Source organism: Filicampus tigris, chromosome 9 (assembly GCF_054856515.1).
Source record: "Filicampus tigris isolate MCC_2025a chromosome 9, RoL_Ftig_1.0, whole genome shotgun sequence".
Taxonomy (NCBI): Eukaryota; Metazoa; Chordata; class Actinopteri; order Syngnathiformes; family Syngnathidae; genus Filicampus; species Filicampus tigris.
Genome location: NC_141225.1, coordinates 17,176,719 through 17,197,595, shown reverse-complemented (window position 1 = coordinate 17,197,595; position 20,877 = coordinate 17,176,719). Strand labels below are relative to the sequence as shown.

The window sequence follows — 20,877 nt, the reverse complement described above, 5'->3', positions numbered from 1 at the left end:
CATGTTTAGATGAGTGAAGGCCCGCTGAACATATTATTACAGAGAAATGTTGGGGATTGACTTCCACTTTGATGTATAAGTACAATTTTAATTGAAGTGTAAAAATCCACCGGTGCAAATAGTAAACCAGGGAAAAGTCAAATGTGTTCTCTACTTGTCTGGGTAAGTCGATAAATGCTTGGAAGACGTCATGAAGGATGTCATATATTTTAAAAGAAGTTAACCACAGCTAGAAATATTAAAACCATAACTTCAATGAAATATGACAACAGAGCGGGAAGATTACAGCTTGGTTGGTGAATACTTTCCGATGCGCATTCTGTTACAATTCTGGTATTATCATTATGGACTTATTGCCAACTTAGCTTATTATACTGAGCAGCCAGAACAAGCATGAATGCACTACTTTTGGAATAAGCTACATCTTCGGTTCTATGATTCTGATGACATTTTTCCTCTTTGCAGTCACTGCTGCTTGTCTGGTATGTGATAAATGGAATAGTATCACAAAAAGAGCACACAAAAAAAAATAGGTCTGAGGAGCATACAGTATGAAGTATGGGTCGTAGCTCAGTTATTGCATTTTGGCATGCGTGTATCATTTTTCTCTCAAAAATGTTTGGCGCATTCTCATTGTTTTTGCTGAGTATTAAACCTGCAAAAATAGGCAAAGAGCACAGAAGGCCAAACAGTCTAACACAGGTTACAACAATTTGTCCCACGGAGATGAATCCTTTTTGATTGAGCTGTGTGACTTGATCCTCGAAAGTGATTTGCAGCTGTGGTTAAAGCAGTTCGTTTGTATTTATCTACGCAGGAGAAAGAGAGAGAGAAGGCAGGCGAGGCCTCCAGCGCTTGGCGGGGTTAATTGACAATTAAAAGCGAGGAAGACCCCTCCTACATAGAGATTTCACCTCGGGCCCAACAGTTGAAGGCATGTAAATGAGGGCTTTGGCAAGGTGGCGAATGGCTTGGCACTGCACTCCTACACTGCTTCGACATGGCAGGCTTGTGGAGAAAATGACAGTGTGCACTCACTAATGCTTGCCTCGAGATGAGCTGACCGCAAACCGCAAAGGAAGAAGAAGAAGACGGCCAACATATGTAGCCTACCGCACATTCAATACATTGGACACTTGATGGTTTTTTTTTTTTCCTTCTGCAAGCTCTCACGTCAACCACTTTTTAATGCATGTAAGGGCACTTGCATATTTCAAAGTGTACTTGAACAAAATGAGTGTGCACTTTATGTTCACCTCTTTTGCTGCTTGCTTTCCGGCCTGTTGCTGCTGCTGCTGCTGCTGCTGCTGTTGCTGCTGCTGTTGCTGCTGCTGCTGCTGTTGCTGAGTCAGGAGCTGCAGATGCAACTGCTCCTGCTGTTTCTTGTAGTACTCCTGTAGCTGCAGGGAGGTGAAGAGGCAACGTGCGAATTAAAGCTCTGCATCAAACCCCGACAACGCAACTTCTTTAGTTATTGTGGCAATGTGCGTTCCGTTGACAAACCGCATACAACAAGCCACGGCGGCCTATCCAAGAATACTATGGAGCTACTGTGCAGTAATAATGTGTTGTCTTGTTGCAAGGCAATTATGTATGTCAAAGCCATGGCAAGCAATTAAACATTGCATCCAAGAATCTGGCTGTGACCTAAAATGCGCCTGCACACATATGGGGTTGGCAGATGTCTCATTTTTTACATACATCCAGAGGGTCTATAACACTGAGCAGGATCACCTTCCCTATGAGGGAATTACACACAGATAGACATTATCTACACCACTTATTCATGAGATCACCCCAGGGGGCTGTAGTCGATCCCCGATGACACTGCTGAGAACCACTAGTAGGACTGCACCGCGCGCTTACTTAAGCACTGCACTTCAAGTTCCTACATAGTCAATTTCGTAGACTACTATATTTTACTCTAAAAAGACTATATTTGATCCCAGTAAAATTTGAGAGTAAAATGTTCAGCGTAAAATTCTCAGAGTAAATTTTACGCAGAAGTTTACTCTCAAAGCATACTCTGTTTACTGGGACCAAATATAGTCTTTTTAGAGTAAAATGTACTCTACGAAATTTACTGTGTATATATCCATTGTACTGTTGTGTAGCAATTGGAGAAATATGGAGTGTCACTCAAGCTATTCGCTAAACTAATTACATTGAAAGTGCATTCTTTGGATTGGGAAACTATTTGGACAATCACTTCATATTTGTGGCTAAAGTACAGAAGATTATCAGAGACAGCACACATTCACAGTACATACTTTATAGATTTGCTACAGGAGTGTCACACCCAGAACAACAAAACTAAAAAAAAACAGACTCGACCCGCATGTCAACAGACACGTGAACAAATGGCATCATAATGTCAACCACACTGTGCAATATTATCTTTTGTAATCCTGTTCATTTGAGCGTTTACACTGTGCAATATCTCTGCATAACTTGAGCAGTCAAATGGCAACATCTTTACTTATTACATACATATTTGTATTTTACACTGTTTTACAGTGTCTCTTTATTTTTTTCATTGTTTTAAAATTGTGTGTATTGCCAAGCCCCCCTTTTCCTTCAGTACCTGTGCTTTATCCACGATTGTTTAAAATTACATTTCGCGAATGTAATGCATAACGTATGCCAAAAAAATAAATTAAAAAAGTAAAACACCTGTTAATTAAACTAATTGTCATAATTAAACCTTATGAGTGGGACATTGACTTGCATGAGTAATCCCTTCTGCACCACTAACGTAGCCAACGGCACCATAGTGTGAGAGGTGGGGCCCTGACTCCACCACTCAAAAATCAATACATTTACTGCACGGGGGCGAAATGGAGTGATAGAAAAGTCACTAAAAAGGAACATCGCTGTATTATGCAGTCCGTTGCAAACATCCAGACGACCGAGTGGGAATTGAGCTCGTGCCAGCTGCGCAAAAGTCCGCTCTGTGAACCACTATGCCACCACAGGCCGATCCAGTGGGACCATGCTTTAATTTAAAAAATACACACTGCAAACACCCAAGCACGGTCTCCCCTGACTGACCACAGCCTGTCTGTGCATTTGTGTTAGTAATCAGTCATTTAGGCAGGCCGCTCCATTAAGATTACAATCTCGCACATGAGGAGAGCAACACAGGCAGGAAAACTCTGACCACAGTGTGTGCTTAAGTGTGCGTGTGTGCAGGGGAGGTTATCCTCTTGAGATCAGCGCCTATGTGTGAGCGCCTCTGCAGTTTGTCTTTGTTTCATGGTGCATCAAATGTTCAAAGAGGCTTCTCAGAAGAGAATGACTTCACAGAGCAGCAGTTGCTGCGGTCTCTCATCCGTCTGACCCGCGATCGAGCCGACTAGACACCAATGAACATCCTAACCGAGCAGTGTAAAGCTCCTTCTCCCTTTGTGCAATACGCCATTTTACATTTCCAGCTTCAATCTTATCCCGGGCCATAGCTTGAATTTTGCATAATTTACTTTGCATTTCAACAATGACGCACTTTCTTATCTTTAATTTGTTTTAATGGAAGACGCAGTACTTTTCTTTGCTTTCTTTCTTCCCCATCTGCCTTTCCTCTCTTTTATTGTTCCTTAGGCGGGGTTAATATCTCTTTTCTGCCTCACTAGTCCTGATCCCCCTCCTTGTCACACATGCAAATGCATACGCAAGCGCGCACACACTCAGCTGCAGAGTGGTGAGTTGAGGGAATAATTAAGTGATAATTAAGGTCTTTTAATGATTTGATTCAGTGGCTCTATGCATTAAAGAGTATGGAAGTGAGGCACTCACCTCTTCAGCCTATTACCATGACCTTGCCTTAGTGAACAAACCAGCAAGGAAAGGCAGAGCAGTCGTAGCATAAGTAAAGGTTAGAGGAAATTTAAAGGTTAACACACATACACACAAATAGTATGTGGTAGTGGACCGTAAATCTTCCTTACACTTTTTTACAATGCTGTACTGCCACGGGGTTATGAAATTTAACGCTCTGCTGAGTGATATGTCAGCTGATTGTCTCTTTCTGTGTGTGTGTGTGTGTGTGTGTGTGTGTGTCTGTGTCGGTCCGCGCAAAAGTGCTGGCTTGCAGATATAGACTCGAAGCAAGTCCATGCTGTGGTTAATTAACGGGGAGAATGATGTTAACCTCAGTGGTTTTATTAGTCGGACTTCTGTGTCGCCGAAGAGGTGAGAAGGGTCTTAGCCACCCTTAAATTCACAAAGTATGTGATTTGTAGATGTCCTTTATGATAGATGTTGTTATAGCTTTGATTTCTTATTCATCGGCTGAAAATGATGCAGAACAAAACACACTACAGTGTGCATCATTTTTATACGCTACTTTTTAAAATAAGTTTAGGAAAATATGACTTAAAAGTCACACGAAAACCCGCCATCATAAATGCTAGCAAAACGCAGCGATCAAGTAATGTATTTATTTACTTGTGCCACTACAGAAGTGTACGATGATTAGAAAAAAAAAGGGTGATGATGACCATAGAACCAGACATTGAACTTACTGTGATGTGTAAAAACTATGATGTCCTTTGGTAAAACCGCTTATGAACTGCAAGTCTTTGAATCTTTACTCCAAGTGTATTTCACATGTACGCAAGAGGTCACATCTTGTGTCTGAATATTTGACAGCTGTTTTGCTGATGAGCAGTGTTTATTTGTTTGCTGGATGCTGGCATGGCAACACTGAATACCTGAAGCCTTCCTAAAACACTGTGAATGGTAAGTGCATGTGTGTGCCAACAGGTGGGGTCATGCTTCATTATAATAACAATCATGCACAGTAATAATGATGTCAAAGAGGAGGAACTTTAAAAAAAAAAAATGTGTGCATGAGTCGGAATGTTTGCCTTTGTTTATACCTTCAACGATCTCACAACATTAAAAAGAGACACAGGCACACCTAGTCTGTGTCATCGCACAATGAAACATCAGACACATCTAAACATGTTGGTGTGGGAGTGAGTCCAACCAGACACATTACCACAACACCAATCAGTGTGTGTGTGTGTGTGTGTGTTTGTTTAGGCGCATGTGTTTCACCTGCTGAAGCATGAGCGCCTGCTGTTGCTGCAGCAGGGCCTGGAGCTGAGGGGGTGACAGGATCTGTTGCATCTGCTGGGGAGTGATCATCTGGGGGCTCATCATAGCCATGGATACAGGGACCTGGATAAAGCATAGGATCAAAACATTCATCACAAAAGTAGGAAAACATTCAAAGCTTAAGAATTGTACTGCATGTAAAAGGTGTCATCCTTATTCCTTATTTAATTTCCCTCCTGAGATAAATAGTCTGTCTGTCAGTTCATCGATCTATCTATCTATCTATCTATCTATCTATCTATCTATCTATCTATCTATCTATCTATCTATCTATCTATCTATCTATCTATCTATCTATCTGGGTAGGCTATAGCTAGCTAGCTATACCCAAAATATATTCAGTTTTAACTAAGGTTGTCCAATGGCTCTTTTAACGCCAATGGTATGAATAGCACACAAAACAGAAACCATTAATTAATTTCGACTTGTTGCTCGGCCCCACCTGCCGCAAATGCCAAACAAACAAACAATGGCCTATGCTAGTGAGCGAGTCAGCCAAAAACAAGACCATAAAGGACCCTGAGACCAATGTATTTATACGCAGTAATCTCACTGGTGAATCAGCACTTCGTATTCAATATAAAATAAATATTTTAAAATGAGAATGAAAAAACAAACGGTTATAGATCAAGATCACACACAAGACTATTAAAGACATCACTTCACATATATTTTGTTGGCCCGTTCCTCCACTGAACTGGCATTGTTGAAAATAATTGAGGCAATTTATGGGACAGCAGCAGATATACAAGCTCTGATAGGCAATCTTCATCTAAAAAATAATAAATACATCTTATCTCCCTCCATAAACACATGGTTATGGTCGCCTGTGATTTACTTCCCACATATTCAAGCCTGGCTGAGGAGAGACATACAACAACATCTCAGCTGTCACCGTGAGATGTCTATCTCATCAGAGCATGCGGCAGGCAAGCAAAGACACAGCAAAGAGAAAAAAGCAGTGTGCAAACGTTGTACGCAGAGATAGGCAGAGTTGCTAATCTGATTACAAACAACTCAACTGAAAGCATACTAATCACACAATTCAGACAGTGTGACATAAGGGCTGGGCATAGATGCTAAAGTAATGTGTGTAAAAAAAACAGATTTACATATTAAATTAACAGACAAATGAAAGAGGAAGCAATTAAGGGAAATAAAGACAAAGCAGATAACAGATATTTAATGAGACAGGCAGTGAGAGTGTGATTGCCAGAGTGGATATAGTGTCTCTCCTAACAGGCTGAGGGATGACTCGCGTTTCCTTCACTGCCTACACGTCAATAAACTATACTGCCTTCGCAATACAAATAATCCTGCCTGTTAAGCAGTGATGGCACTTTAATAGAGAAATACAAGCATGACTTATCACCTCACAAACTGGCCATTTATCTACATCCACTCGGCGTAGAATAATTTGTCACCATCATGGTCAAACTGCTCATCACCCACAATAATGCTAGGGAAGGTACAAGGGGCAGTGTGAAGATCTGCTTTGGACTTTTTAAAGGATAATCCTACCATCATGGGCTCCCACAAAGTGAGAGGTGCTATTCAATTTAAGGGAGGGATGTGTGTGTTTTTATTTTTTTTATTTATTCATTTATGTTACATTTAATTTCACCCTTCCAATGGTTAACATCTTTTTACATCTGCATGACAGTCAGCACATGAGACGGTTGCTTCTTCTTCTCATAAAATGTTGGTACAGTAATAAAATGTGTATTATTTTTAACAACAGCCACGCTGATAACCTGGTAATCCATTTCTTGATAGCTTCAACTCACCAGTTTAAGTAGATTTTACCACTTGTTTGAGCATACTCTTCACCCAACGTGCTGGGTCAAATCCTCAACCCAAAGCCAACAATAGTTCGGTCCCTATTGGACCCAGAGCTGGGTTAGCTATTTGACACAATTTGAGATATTTTTGACCTAGCAGTTTTAAGAGCGTAATGTTTTATAGTTCCTGCATTGTGTGATGCTGCGCTGAACGAAACTTGGTGGAAGCATGAGAGCTGCGTTACAAAATATGTTGATTGAGCTCAGGGACAGGCGGCATTAATGAGGGAGGGGAGGGGCCGTGGCAGTTGGTAAAGGAAAAGATGCAAGAGGGGACGCGGGGGTTGGGGTGGGGGGGTGGGGGGGGTGTTTGAGCAAGGTGGGAGCGAACGCTTGGCATCATGCCAGCGTGCCCCCTCCGCCGGGCCTTGTCATTCGAGGCTGCCAAATGAAAAGCTGTAATTAATTGCTCTTGCATCCCATTCTTCCATGTTGACAACTCCTACGTACTATTTTATACACACCGCCATTGACATTTTCAAGTCAGAGGCGTAATAATTATTGGAGTTATAGCACCTTTTCACATGTCGGCTAATGCCCTGCATGGACTCGGGTGCTGATATATGGAACTCGTGTGTGAGGATGTACAGGAGGCTGAATGCGTGTGTGACAACCTGAATGCTGAGCAGTTAAGGTTTGATGCCATTAATTGCCCCTATAATCTAATATCACAAAGCGTGGTGATTATGGGGGCAGGCGATGCCACCGCCATACGACACTGCCAGGCGGTAAGCGATGACACAAAACAAAAGCCCCGCCATTAACGATTTGACGGGCCGGGACAAAAGCGCCTCACAATGCAGAATTATATTTTCATTCGGCTTTGTCTCTCCCAGTGAATGATTTCTCCCCTTTCATTGGGGTGTTGAATAGGGGGAGGCTGAAAAGCTGGGCGATTTGAAGTCAGCCATTTATTAAATGCATTTCATTTTTTTCCCTTCTGTCGCCCCCCCCTTTTTTTTCTTGTTGCATGTTAATTTAAAAGAGGGAGATGTGTGTGGAGATTAGTGTCAGAAAGGTGGGGCTGGGTGGCAGAAGGACAAAATGAGGACGTCGCTGTGGAAAAATTAAGAAATCCCTAATAAAGTAAAACAAAAGTGTGGCCAACAGGTAGTCAGTGAGGAAAGTGTCACCTCACCGTTTTAATTATGATGTTTTACTATAATGTATTATATTTTAGAGACAGGCTTTTTGTCCCGATGGCAAATTCCAATCATGTGACTGTGCAACCAGATGAAATTCATCACCAACATTGAGATAAAAAATAGTATTACATCCTAACCTAATACATTGCTCTTTTCATTAACATGCAGGAGTCAGTCATCCACGTGCACAGGAGCACACTGCTGAGGGCCGACTGGTGGCTGACAGAGGTCAACCCCTGCCACGGAGAGCGGGAGCCGGGGGGGAGGGAGGGAGGCGATGGAGACGAGATGCAAGAGACAGCCCTGTCGTTTACAGAGAGTGGAGGAGTAATTAGAGGGGTTGTTTGAAGAGGGAGTTTAACTGATTAACAAAGGAAGAGAGGGAGCGTCTGAAAGATGGGAAATAGGAGGAGAAAGGCAGGGAGTCCCCAGAGGAGAGAGGGAGAAAAGGGAGAAAGGGGGGGATGTAACTCGCATTTCAATGAGGGATCCATCCCTCTCTTGTCTTCTCCCTTGATGACTTTCCATTCAAACAAGAACGAGGGAAAGCCCCACTTAACATCTCGGATGAAACCTCGAAAGATGGTGAGGAGGACTATCTGATATTTAACCAGTGCCTTGGAGAGGCACTAGGCTCCGTGTTTATATACAGACAGGCTGCTTATATGACTGCATTATCTCCTAGGAAGGACTGAACTTTGGCTACCGTCTTCACTTTTCATCAGCTCGTGGTCTTTTGTACTAACAAAAACCCAAAGCTCAACTCTGCCAAATAGATCCATACTAGTTGAATCAAATTCTACATTCATTAGATAAACGGACTCATTTTATAGGCATTAGTGTGGAGAAACAGCAACAATTGCACACTCTCACATTCGCATCATCATTAAGTGCCAACTGAACCGCTTCTGCCTGCACCAAAGTCCGGCAAATGTCATGACAATTAAAGTTCAGCTACAGCGCTAATTTCTTCCTCCGACAAAACACTTTAAAATAATTTTATGCATCCAACGTTGCGGGAAAGGTTTGGGAAACGCTGTTTCCACAAAGCTAGGTATAGAAAGACATGATTGGATGAGTTTGGTGTGAAGAACTTGAAGGTTTCCCTGGACAAATGGATTAAACAAAAATTGGAGACACACTCTAAGGGCCTTATTTTAATGCCCAGCACAAGTAGTGCAGTGTAATGGTGCACATGGCTGAAGTATTCTTTTTTTAATTATTTTTGTAGGTGGGGTATTTGCGCTGTTGTGGGAGTGAACACGGCCAACTGAAGCATCTCCTCTCGTAGCCTTTTAATTCAGACGGAAGGATGACGGATTCACTGGCTGGAGTCCATGCAGGAGGTCGGCACGCGCAAGGTACATTTAGAAGGAACTGAAGAAGATCTGTAAAGTGGGCAATTTACCCCCCCACACCCATCCGTCCGCTAAAATGCCCCGCATTGCGTAGCGCGGTCTGCCAAATTCCCAAACACGGTAAACTAGACTTGCCCCGGCATGCAAATGAAGACGCCCCCTCACCGAAGACGAGCGCAGGTGCACCTGTCTATGAAAATAGAGCCCTACACGTTGAGTCTAAAGAGTGGACGCTCTTATAATTGCAAAAAGAAGGAATAGGAAGAGATCAAGAAGAAGAATAGTAGATACACAGGCGAATCCGAGTCAAGCCCAAACTGTTCAAAATTCATGTGTCTGTGTGCATGTGGAGCGGAGAGAAAAGAAGAAGAGCGAGCTGCCATAATCACCATCTAAACAGGCTCTCAGTCTAAATGATGTGCACCTTGCCTCTGGGTGTACGGGGACACATAGGAGAGAGGGATAATTGAAAAAAATGACAAGGGAGGAGGAAGAGAGAGGCTGACACACACCTCCTCCTCCTTGCCCTCTTGCTCCCCTGGTAGGTGCAACCCCCCCACCCCCCGCCCCCCCGCCGTCCCCCCACCCCCCCCAGCAGTGCTGTTTATCCCTGTCACGGAGCATTACCACCTCTCCGCTCTCCCTGTCACACACAAACCTTGATGTGCATGAAAACTTGACTTGCACATACAACATGGAAACTTGCGTTTTTTTGCATGCACGCATGACCCTCCTCGGCAACTGAAGGGATGCTCGAAAGGGGGCTCCTCCATTCCAAATCAAGTCTCCGCTGCACTATAAAAAGCTGGTGTGCGGTGAAGCTCCATGCTTCGTCTTGAACTTGCACTCGTTTGTACAAAAGCAAAACTCCTTCGCCAGGTACACAACCTGTCTCTTCCTCTTGCCAAGTAATAAGAGGAGGGTGAGCAGGGGTGGCAGGCTTTTCGAGAGTAAGTGGGCTCTACAAGAGAGGGCTGAAGTAGAAAGGCGATAAAGATTTTTTTTTAAAAAGTAAGTGAAGGAGTCCCTACTGCGTGAAGAGTGTTTGGAGCTCAGGGTCAGACCACTACAGGAATTAAAAGGGCTTCCATTGTGTGTGGTGAGTACCCCTACTCACTAGTCCACGGTGGGGTTAGGGGCCACATTAGTCTGGGGTGGGAGACTGATGAGCAAAGTAAAGGTGAACGGAGTTGGGGATGTTCTGATCATCTCGCCTCCTTGGATAGCAAATTCTCAACAAAAAAAAAAAAAGAAAAAAAGAATAAAATTCTCAATTTCCCTCAGAAGGACACAAACAACTCATAGTGGCATGAAGCCAAATAAGTCAGTCCCAAAGGAGGATCCTGTTTGAGAAACATCATCGGTATGTGTCAAAGTGATAGTTCAAAGTACATAAAATCGCGCATACTACTGTGTGTTGGGAATTTGAAGATAAATGAACTGTTTAAAAGCTGGAACAATTGGATTATCTAAAGAATGCATCACTGGAGAGCAGGGAAAGTGGCTGTTCTTCCAGGTTGAGAAAAAGTTTACATTTCTTGGATGGAGAAATGTTTAAACTCTTTCTAAACCTGGAATATTTGAGAGAACTCGTCAGACAATGTTGAATATCATCTGTGGAATACTAGTAAGGCTTGCTAAAGTTGAGTCAATGTCCTGAATGGAACAAGCATGCATAGGCAGATTGCGGCATGTGACTGTGAGATGAGTCTTTTTACACACACACAAACAGCTGACACAGTGACTTTCTAACTCTTGTACTGACATCTTATACCGAGCAACCAGGACAGAGACTTATAGAGTAGCTACAGCTATGCTGTTATCATTAAAGTTTTTTTATTTTCTGCGGCGGAGTTTGTCTTTCAGTTTTCGAGCCACTTTGGAGGCGCCTTTCGTCCCACAAAATGTGGTCGCTTTTTCTAAATTGTACGACCTCGGAGATGTTTCATGTTGGCGGTTCGGCTGTACTTCTTTTCGAATCGGCGTATTGCTCATAGGTGGCGGGCATGTGCAACGCGATGGCATGTGACTTATTCCTTCGTTTTCACACCGTCATAATAAAATATGCTGCATCTGTCGATATTAAAAGACACGCAGGTGTGAAAGACTCTCCGTGGGCAGGCCTCTGCGAGCACTGAAGCAGTTGGAGGACGGTGGGTGAGTGGATCACACGGATGAACAGATGGAAGGGGGTGCGGGAGTGCAGAGGAGCAACGCTGGACAACACTTTGCTGGGAACTCTAACACGGGGCTCCGTCGGCCTATTAGTGAGCCGGGAGGTGTACTGTTCACTGTGGCCATACACACGTCGACACACACTCATGCCAAATATTCTCCTTGACAGGGCACAGACAAAATGAAAATAAAAGAAACTTCAGAGGACAGTGACAGACCATCAAGTTCAAGTGGAAAATCTAACCACTCCCTCCCCTTGCTGCCCCCTCCCCCCCCCACCGTCCATCTAACGCCCCAGTGCCTCGGAATAAAAATGACAACACACTTCCAGAAACACACACGCAAACACACACTCGGGCCACTTCATTGGGAAGTGTGAGGAGTGGCTGTTATTGACCATATTTCATTATTGATTTCACTCATGTTTCAAATCACAAAATAAGAGTTTCACACTCCAGCGCTCACAAGCAGCCCCTTCTCTCCATGCCGGCCAGAGCCAAGCCCGATCCCAACCTCTTCCCATACACCCTTCACAAACTGTCAGGGACCCCGCGCACCCCCAGCTTTGTTCTGTCCCCGCCTGTCCGACGCAGACGCACACACATACGCACCCTCGCAATTCCCCCGCACATCAAATGAGAGAAACTGTCGACTAAACACTTTCAGTGAGTGGACAAAAGGAGTGCTTTGGGAAAAACACTTTAAAAGGAAATAATGGAGAAGGGAAAGAAGGGCTGCTTGAGTCCCGCTCTGAGGGGCAAAGCACTCATCTTTTCACATACTTTTGTTGGTTACTAAAAAGACTTTTAAACAATGTATGCTTGAGTTTTCTCACACATGTGCAAGCGGTTGAAACCGGGAACAACACAGATGAGCTGAGACAGAAAGACGCATCAGAAAAGCTTTCACTGAAGTAAAATCTTGGCTTTGGACCGACATGACTCTCCCTGCAACCTGCTGTGCTGGTGCCAGGCCCTCTTCAGAGCGCAACAAATTAACATTCCGCTAATGAATCTTTTCACATTTTTTGCTAATTAAACACGCTCCTCAATCATACATGAAAACAGGACACCTCACTATTCAATTACACACGTATGGGCTTCCGCCAAGCAAGTGCGCTAATCTGTATGTGTGCATGCCAAGTGGCAGAGTGTTAAGTGTGCCAGGCGAGCAGTGCCAAGTGGGTATACGGTATGTATGCCACCCGCCATATGAGCGTGTGCCAAGCCTGGCCATTGTGCGCGCGTGGCAGGTCATGGAGGCGCGCATCATGCTGGCTAATCCGCCAGTTGCCACTGTGTCAGCCAATTGGGCTCCCGCCCACTCCTGCCGCCAGCAATTACGATAACTGTGACACTTTAGTGCAACATCAACTACCACTGTGGGATCAATAAAGGCATTCTTATCTTATCTTATCTGTTTCAGAGGATGGGCATATTTTTCAGGTGCCGACTCCCACCTTAAGGAGACATCATGCAGGGGGTTATATTTCAGATTTACATCAGACACAAAATGTGTGTCCCATAACATAAATTTAGCATTTAAAACTTGTCATTTCAGCATGACTAAACATGGTGCTTTAACACGCCAAAATGATGAGGCTTAGTGATTTAGGAACTGTGACTAATAGAGTATTTAAAAAGGTCTGCATCACACTGGCAGCAAGTGACGGACCGGGACACAATCATACAATGCATTCAATAACTATAAGAATGCATTTGTTTCTATTATTAATTTAATTTTATCATCGTCAAACATGAAATCACACTATTGTACTTGTACTGCACTTCCATTGGACACCATCAATTGTTCCTGCAATTGCCTGTCGAGAGACGTAAGCTATTGTCAAGTTTCTCCTGGATGTGACACGAGACAGTGACGGACGCGCACACGCGCGCACACACAGAGTGGACTGATAATATCTCACACAAGCAGTCAAACACAAAGACCATCTCAGAACAACCAATCATAAAGCAGATACAATCTTTGTGAGTTTCTTTCGCTTGCGGTCCAGATCCTCCCTTCCATTACAAATGAAGAAAAAGAAGAGAAATGTGATGGAGAATGGGCGGGGCGGGGGTGGGGGGGATAAGGGAATCTAAGGGGGGGTTAGTATTAGAGTTGTTGTCAGCATAAACCATGACTTCAGAGAAGTCAAGACACAAGAAGAAGTCTTCCCCCTCTCTCCATCCCTCAGAGAGAAGGGGGGAAAAAATCTAATTATCAGGCTCCTAAAGATCTAATTATTGTCTGACACTCATTTGCATGTGAGAGAGCACCCCAGGAACAACCTGAGGACGGCCATTTTGTGCCTGACGTGCACACTACCACTCGCCGGTGACACTTTAAAATATGGCCGGATGTAATTCCATTTACAGGCATACTTATGATCGATCTTAGGGAAGTGTGGAACTGCCAATGTGGAGTAAACATTTTGCACGTTCAAATATATTTTCAAGTGCGTTTAAACATATTTACAGGTGCATTTGAACGAATGTGCAATTAAGTTCAAATTGTTGGTGGCTAAATGCTAAAAACTTAGCATTAGCAATACCCGTGGCACTATGGGAAAAATGCCAAACAGAAATCATGCACTTCAAACACAATTATTTTTATAAATCATAAAAATTACATATAAACAATATTTACTTACTTAATTTTCGAACGTATTGGTATAATGTGGGCCAAATGCTAAAAAAAAAAAGAAGCTTTTTTTAAAAAATTATTTTAAAGCGGAAGTCAACCCAAACATATTTTTTTTCAAGAATATGTTGCCAACAGGCCCACTAGTTGAAACACGGCATTCTGATTGATTTTGCGTTTGTGGAATGTAAGTTAAGCAGCAAAATACACTCCTTTTTAGCCATCTCCTGTGCGGCCATTTTATCTTCTGTCGACTGAAAATGACATCACAACTGCTCACAACGACCAATCATGGCTGACCTGTTTTCTGAATCTGAGCCGTGATTGATCGCTGTGAGCAGTTGTGACGTCATTTTCAGTCGACAGAAGACAAAATGGCTGCCCCCAGGGATGGCTAAAAACGAGTGGATTAAAACTTATTCCACAAACTCAATATTTATCAGAATGCTTTGTTTCAACTAGTGGTCTTACATAGAACATATTCTTAAAAAAAACATGTTTGGGTTGACTTCTGCTTTAATAATTTGACTTTTCTTCAATAGAACGGTGATTTCTACATTTTAATCTGTTGCACCCTACAGACACAGAACAAAGTCAGGTAAACTGATAATAATAATAATAATAATAATAATAATAATAACAATAATAATAACAAGGATGCAAAAACTCCCTTTATTTTGAAGGTTTGTCTGTTTACAAGAACTAGCAGAGAGCTTTTAAATCAGAAATTACAACCATGAAAGTTCAGTTTACTCTGGCATTTAATAGTACAACTTTTTTTCATGTACCTTGTTTTTGCTCATTGAGGACACACACACAATCCCTGCCAACACACATCCTAGAGTGCATTGGCAGGATATGTGTGACCATTTGAGCTGACAGCTGAGACAACAGAGATGTAGCTCGGGTGCCCTGGATAGTGCAGGGAGGCTAACAGGCCAGGCACCAACAAACAAGACAAACAAGACAGAGATGGAGAGAGGGGGAGGAGGAGGGGCTTTTAGTGTGTGTGTGTCTCTGTGGCCGTGTGTGTGTGTGAGTGTGTGTTAGGCAAAAAAGCGAGGGAAGGAAGTAGAAGGTAACACCCCACATCAGAATGTGCACACGAGGCAGGTCAAGTCACCGTGTGTTCCATCCATGTTTTTCATCCAAAACTGTCATTCCAGGTTAATGATATCACCTTTTATGCCCGAACAACATTAAATGATACAATTTGAATAAGAATACCGATGTTGCTCTTCCCATAGCTTTGTCATAGTGAACAATGTTGAAATGTGTGCAGCCACAAACTAAAGGAAGCAACAGTGCAGATTGAAACCATGTGTCACTTCGGAAGGGCTGTGATGGGGAAGACGCGAGCGACTACACGTGTATGTTTATCAGCCCTGGTTATTTTGTGTTGATTTACACTATTAGGTCAGTGTTGGTTGTGAGTTCTGATACAAAAGCATGATGATGAATTAGTGCGCGTTTGTGTCTTAAAAAGTCACATTATTTCATTTGGATCCCTCAATGTTGATCCAAAGTAAATGAAGTCTTTATGATTGCTGTTCAGCTTTTGATTCCTGAGTGTATTCCTCGTTTTGAAATGTGTTATTTTTATGCTTTTTAAATGAAGTGGCTTTTTGGCACTGTGCAAAATATTTTAGATGACACTTTTAGATTGAAGATGCTTTCACTTCATATACTTTCCTATCAAGACTTTTGCTGGATAATAAGATGTACGGTAGTTGATGTGGGTTATTTTGCAGAATAACATTAGCAAACATGTATTGGAAATGTGCAAGAAATACATATGCATCCATAAGGAACCTAGTTGTACCTGCTGTCTCTTTACTTAACAGTCTGAAGACCCAAATGTGACCTATGGCTACAAATCAAACTGCCCCAATGTGACAAAGGTGATAAAAAGGAGGAAGCCCAAGTAATAAGGAAGGAAAGATATGTGCTTATATCACACTGTGTAGTTGACATGGACACAGACCTCTGCACATCTGTGTGTTAGTGAGTGTGCTGAAGTATGTTCTGACCTGCACGGGGCTCTGTTTGACCTCGTTGCTGCCGGGGGAGTTGAGTCCAGAGGCCTGCTGGAGGAGGAACTGTCTGGCTGCCTGAAGAGCCTGCAAGAGTTAAAGCGGACATGGTGGGAACGTGTACACATGGAGACACCGGATCAAATTGCTACACAGTGGCACATCCGAGATTAAATTAAATTCTAAGGGCATACAATTTGGAAATGAGCCATACATATGATTATCAAGTCAAACGGAATCAAATTTAGTTTTTGCAGCTTTTTTAGTTGTATAAAACAGTACGGAAGTCATCCGCACATTATACTGTATATGGGATGTCGGCGTACCTCATGGGAGGTCAATTCAGCAAGAGTCAAAGGATTTTCGTCAAACTTATTCTAAAAGAAGCAGCAGCCTCAACAGGAGATGTTAAGAGAAGAACTCAAGATGAAGAATTCTGTCGACTTACCAAAATATAAAGAGAACTATGCAGGCCCACGTTCAAAGTAGTCACCATACATGACTTGTGTGTTTTATTGTTTTAACATTTTACAAGCAAGTCACTTCTTATTATACTTGGGTGACTCAACATCCGGCACTAAAGTAAAAAAAAAGTATGATTGTTTTATTCTGCTGTACTTACAATATTTGTTTCTGATGCAATGGAATCGAACTTCTTTTGCATTTTTTATGGCAGATTACTTATATGTTATCTACAGCTAGTAAAGGATACTCAGCCACACACCTAAACATGATTTTCCACTTCGGAAGAAAACAAAATGCAGACTAATACCGGCCACTCCCTTCTACGGCATACTTGACTCAAACTGTCTCTTGAAGTGACGTATCTCTTCCAAACTCATTAAAAAATGTCCTATTTTCAATATTTGGTCCTGCCTCACTCTCTCTTGCACCCTTCACCACCTCCTCCTCCTCTTCTTGTGTCTCGCTCCTTCCACCCTTCCAAATGGGCTGTGCTCATCCTCTGAGGCAGAAGTGTGTCAGGATATCGTCATGTGTGTCACTTGAACAGTGTTTATATGTGTCAGAGTGATGTAAGGCGACCCTGATGCACATTGAGGAGCCATGCACCTCCTCACTAGTCCTCCTCCTCCACGCCTCTGCCCTCCAGTGCTGTCCAGTCGCACACCAACTCCCGTGGACTTTCCTGAACATGCATCTCCTATTTGTCCACATACAAGTTTTCCAATGTTGCCATTTGTAGTGTTAAAACTCGATAAGAAAAAAAAAGTGCTATTGTCAAGACAAATCCGTTTCAGAGGCAAAGGTCTTTTTGCAGGAATGTCTGAACTGTGCCGAAAACAAAACAAGAAAACACCCATTTCAAAACACGAGAGCTGTGCGCACACACTGACACACATACACACAAACACAACCTCGTGATGGAGGGTTAGAGAGGGGAGACAGCAGGATGCACATTTGCTTCCTCTGACTCAAAGGGGAAAGGTTCCTTAGTAAATATTGATTTATGAAAGTCTGTGTGTGTATGCGCGGACACCACAAATTAACGGCCGCAACTCGGGATGTTCTTCAGCTTAGATCTTACGCAACCGCTCATAGCCAGAAATGAGTTCTAATGCATCGTTTGACAACGAGAGGGAGGAGAAGAATGTTGTTGTGAAAGAGTGCAGCACAGAGTTACTGTATAATGTCACATTTTTAATGAATTGTCAAATTAGACGCTCTGGCACATTAAGTAATGTCTAATTGCAAAAACAGAGCGGGAGATTAGAGGGAGGCTGAAAGAGACAGAAACGCTCTGTGCAGTCGCCATGATGAAAACCATCTGGATGGAGCGCACTTGCGACTTTTGCTGAGACCGCAATTAAAACACACATACACAGATGTGGCTGTGGACGCGCCTGTATACATACACACACACACACACACATGATTTTTAACACTTGAACAAAAATCTCGGGAACCCCCTCCCATTTACTGGTTTGACCTCAGCATTAAAACAAGCACAGACGCACAGACACATATACACACAACCGCCCAGTTTGTTGGCATGTGGTGTGAATTAGGCCTTGAACACCATGTCTGCCCAAGAGCGAGGGTGCGCTTTTGTCTCTCTCTCTCTCTCTCTCTCTCTCTCTGTGTGTGTGTATGTGTTGGCAGGAGTTGGGAAGCCATGTCTGGCAACAATAAAGGACAATTCCACCCAAATTACCACCCTGATTACCACTATATTAAAGAACCATTTATGGCTTTCATAAACGCTAGAACAGAGCAGAGGTGATGCCTGTCTCCTCTCCTACGCCTCTATTCATAGATGTGCTTTTGGAAAGCATGTGACAAATACATGTGCACAAAAGGTTGAGTTGCTTTGCTGTGGATACTCAAACAGCATTAAGGTATAGTGCATTCAAGCACCAGTTGGTGTAAATGCACCACAACTGAAATGCAGTGGTGCCTTGACTTGACACATTTTAGTCATTCCGTGAAATGAAAATAAAATAAAACGAAGCGTGGCATATTTTACTTTTATATCAAATCAGTGTTCCCCCATTGAAATGAATTGGCATGCTATTAATATGTTCCAGCCTCACAAAAAAGCATTTTGGTTGCATGTTTTTTTTAGAAAGAAAAAGAAGCAGTGTTATATAAAAACTAATAAAAGTGAATGTAAACAAATATACTTACATTTATAACGTGTTATTACAGTATGTACGGGTATTCGTATGCTGCATGTGTGCCTTTGAGAGGCATGGCCTAGTGACTGATGAGGAGCTGAAGTTGGTTGGTTGTCTTCTCATTTTTTGGGTGTTGGATGATTTGTCCCGTTCAATAAATGGCTAAACGTACAACTGAGCGCGTGGCTCTGTTTGCCCACACACGAGGGCATTACAGTACCTTAATTTCTCCATTTTCTTTTCACTTGACTCGAGCGGTCGCATATCTGAAACTTATTCATAACTCGAAGTTTGAAATCGACATAGTGAAGTAAGTGAAGAACTTCGCCATTGAGCTTATCATTATTATTATGATTATTATTATTATTAAACATTTATTGTCAAGAGTACAATTCTATCGCACATTCTTATCAATTGCAGTGGCTATGCACCGAATCCCGCCCCCGCAAAAGAGACAGTAGTCAAATTAAGATTGTGACAAGTCACCATTTTCCATCATTATTTGCCAGGTAAAGTATTGCACGACTCCCATGTTTCCACACAAAATGGGAAATGAGCATAAAATTGAGTGTGAAGAGGGAGTGTACATCTCCCAGATTCCACAGTCGTGGAGGTGTGAGGGTAAACACAAGTTGGCTGTAGATATATAGTCGATGTGTCTACACTTTTAGTGTTGGCAAACAGTACAATGACGCACTGCTTGGTGACTTATTAAGAGGCCATGGATGGGCTGATTGCATACACAAATGTAGCTTACATGCAATGTCATCTTAACCTTTTGAAAATTTTAGTACAAGTACAGGACACTTTTTATTTCTGTTTTTTTGTACCCTTATGCATAGTGTAAATCATGGTATAACCTTAAAATTTCAACACTTCATTTTTTTTATCTTTTATAACTCCGCCACAGAATGGTAACAGGGTTATAATATTTCGGGAATTTTCATTATAGTTAGTTTTTATTTCATTTGAATTATTATTATTATTATCTATTTTATTTTTTTTCAGAGAAGATTTATTCGTTTTTAATATATAGTTGTGTTTTTTTGAAAATGCTTTAATTAGTTTTCAAAAATAATTGTTGATTTTATTGTGTGCAAGATTTTTTTTTAAAATCACAGAATAAGCACTGCATAGTAAAAACTCGAACATATTTTGAAATATTTTAAAAACAAAAATCCAAATAATCCATAGACTTTGAAGTGCAATAGGTGCAATGCATGATACTTCTTCCAAAGTTAGAAGCATCACGACCCTAACGTCTTAAATAAAGTGCATTTGTGGCTTGAAATACTGTTGAGATGTTTTTAACACGGTTGTACTGAGTAGTATTTTTTATACATATACATACATATATTTACATATATGAACCAAAAAATGAAAGCACTTGTGACCTAGAATCGAATTTCGGGCTGAGTTAGGTGACAAAAACTGGGAAACTATTCCATTCACGCAAACCACAGGCACAACTGTCGCCAAGGAGCGACATCATCTGGTGGCGCTTTTTTATTGGCTGCCGCTAGATGATGTCACGTCTAGGCGGCATGCTGTAAGAGGACCACAACTTCCAGTCGACTGTTTAGACTGTCCTTGAAATACATTTATTTCAAATCAACCCCATAGGCTCAAGTATTAAATTAATTCCCAACACTGAAAACGAAGGACATTTTTGTAATGTTTATAGTTAGTTTTAGTTACTTTTGTAAACGTAAAATGTAGTTTCAGTTAGTTTTGTTTTTTAAAAGCATTTTAATGTTTATTTTGTGTTAAAGGGTAAGAGTATAAAAGTGGAGCAATATGACGACGCAGTCATTTTTCTCTGCATCACTGTGTCCATCAAAGATCAACAGAGTTAATGGCGAGCACACAACTGGTTTGACTTAAAAGGGATTAAGGTCTTTTTACACTTGGATGAAAGTTGAAAATGT

General features: G+C 42.1%; 1 protein-coding gene across 3 annotated transcripts in view; it reads right to left on the bottom strand.

Moving 5' to 3' along the window:
- Positions 1–20,877, bottom strand: part of foxp4 (forkhead box P4) — a 96,614-nt gene that overhangs the window by 28,434 nt on the left and 47,303 nt on the right. For all 3 annotated transcript variants that reach the window (XM_086041024.1, XM_086041022.1, XM_086041023.1), the window contains exons 3-5: positions 16,311–16,400; positions 5,059–5,181; positions 1,257–1,400 (exon numbers count right to left, since the gene is read on the bottom strand). In XM_086041024.1, coding sequence (XP_085897150.1) covers positions 1,257–1,400; positions 5,059–5,181; positions 16,311–16,400 — 357 coding nt within the window. The remainder of the gene's footprint in view (positions 1–1,256; positions 1,401–5,058; positions 5,182–16,310; positions 16,401–20,877) is intronic.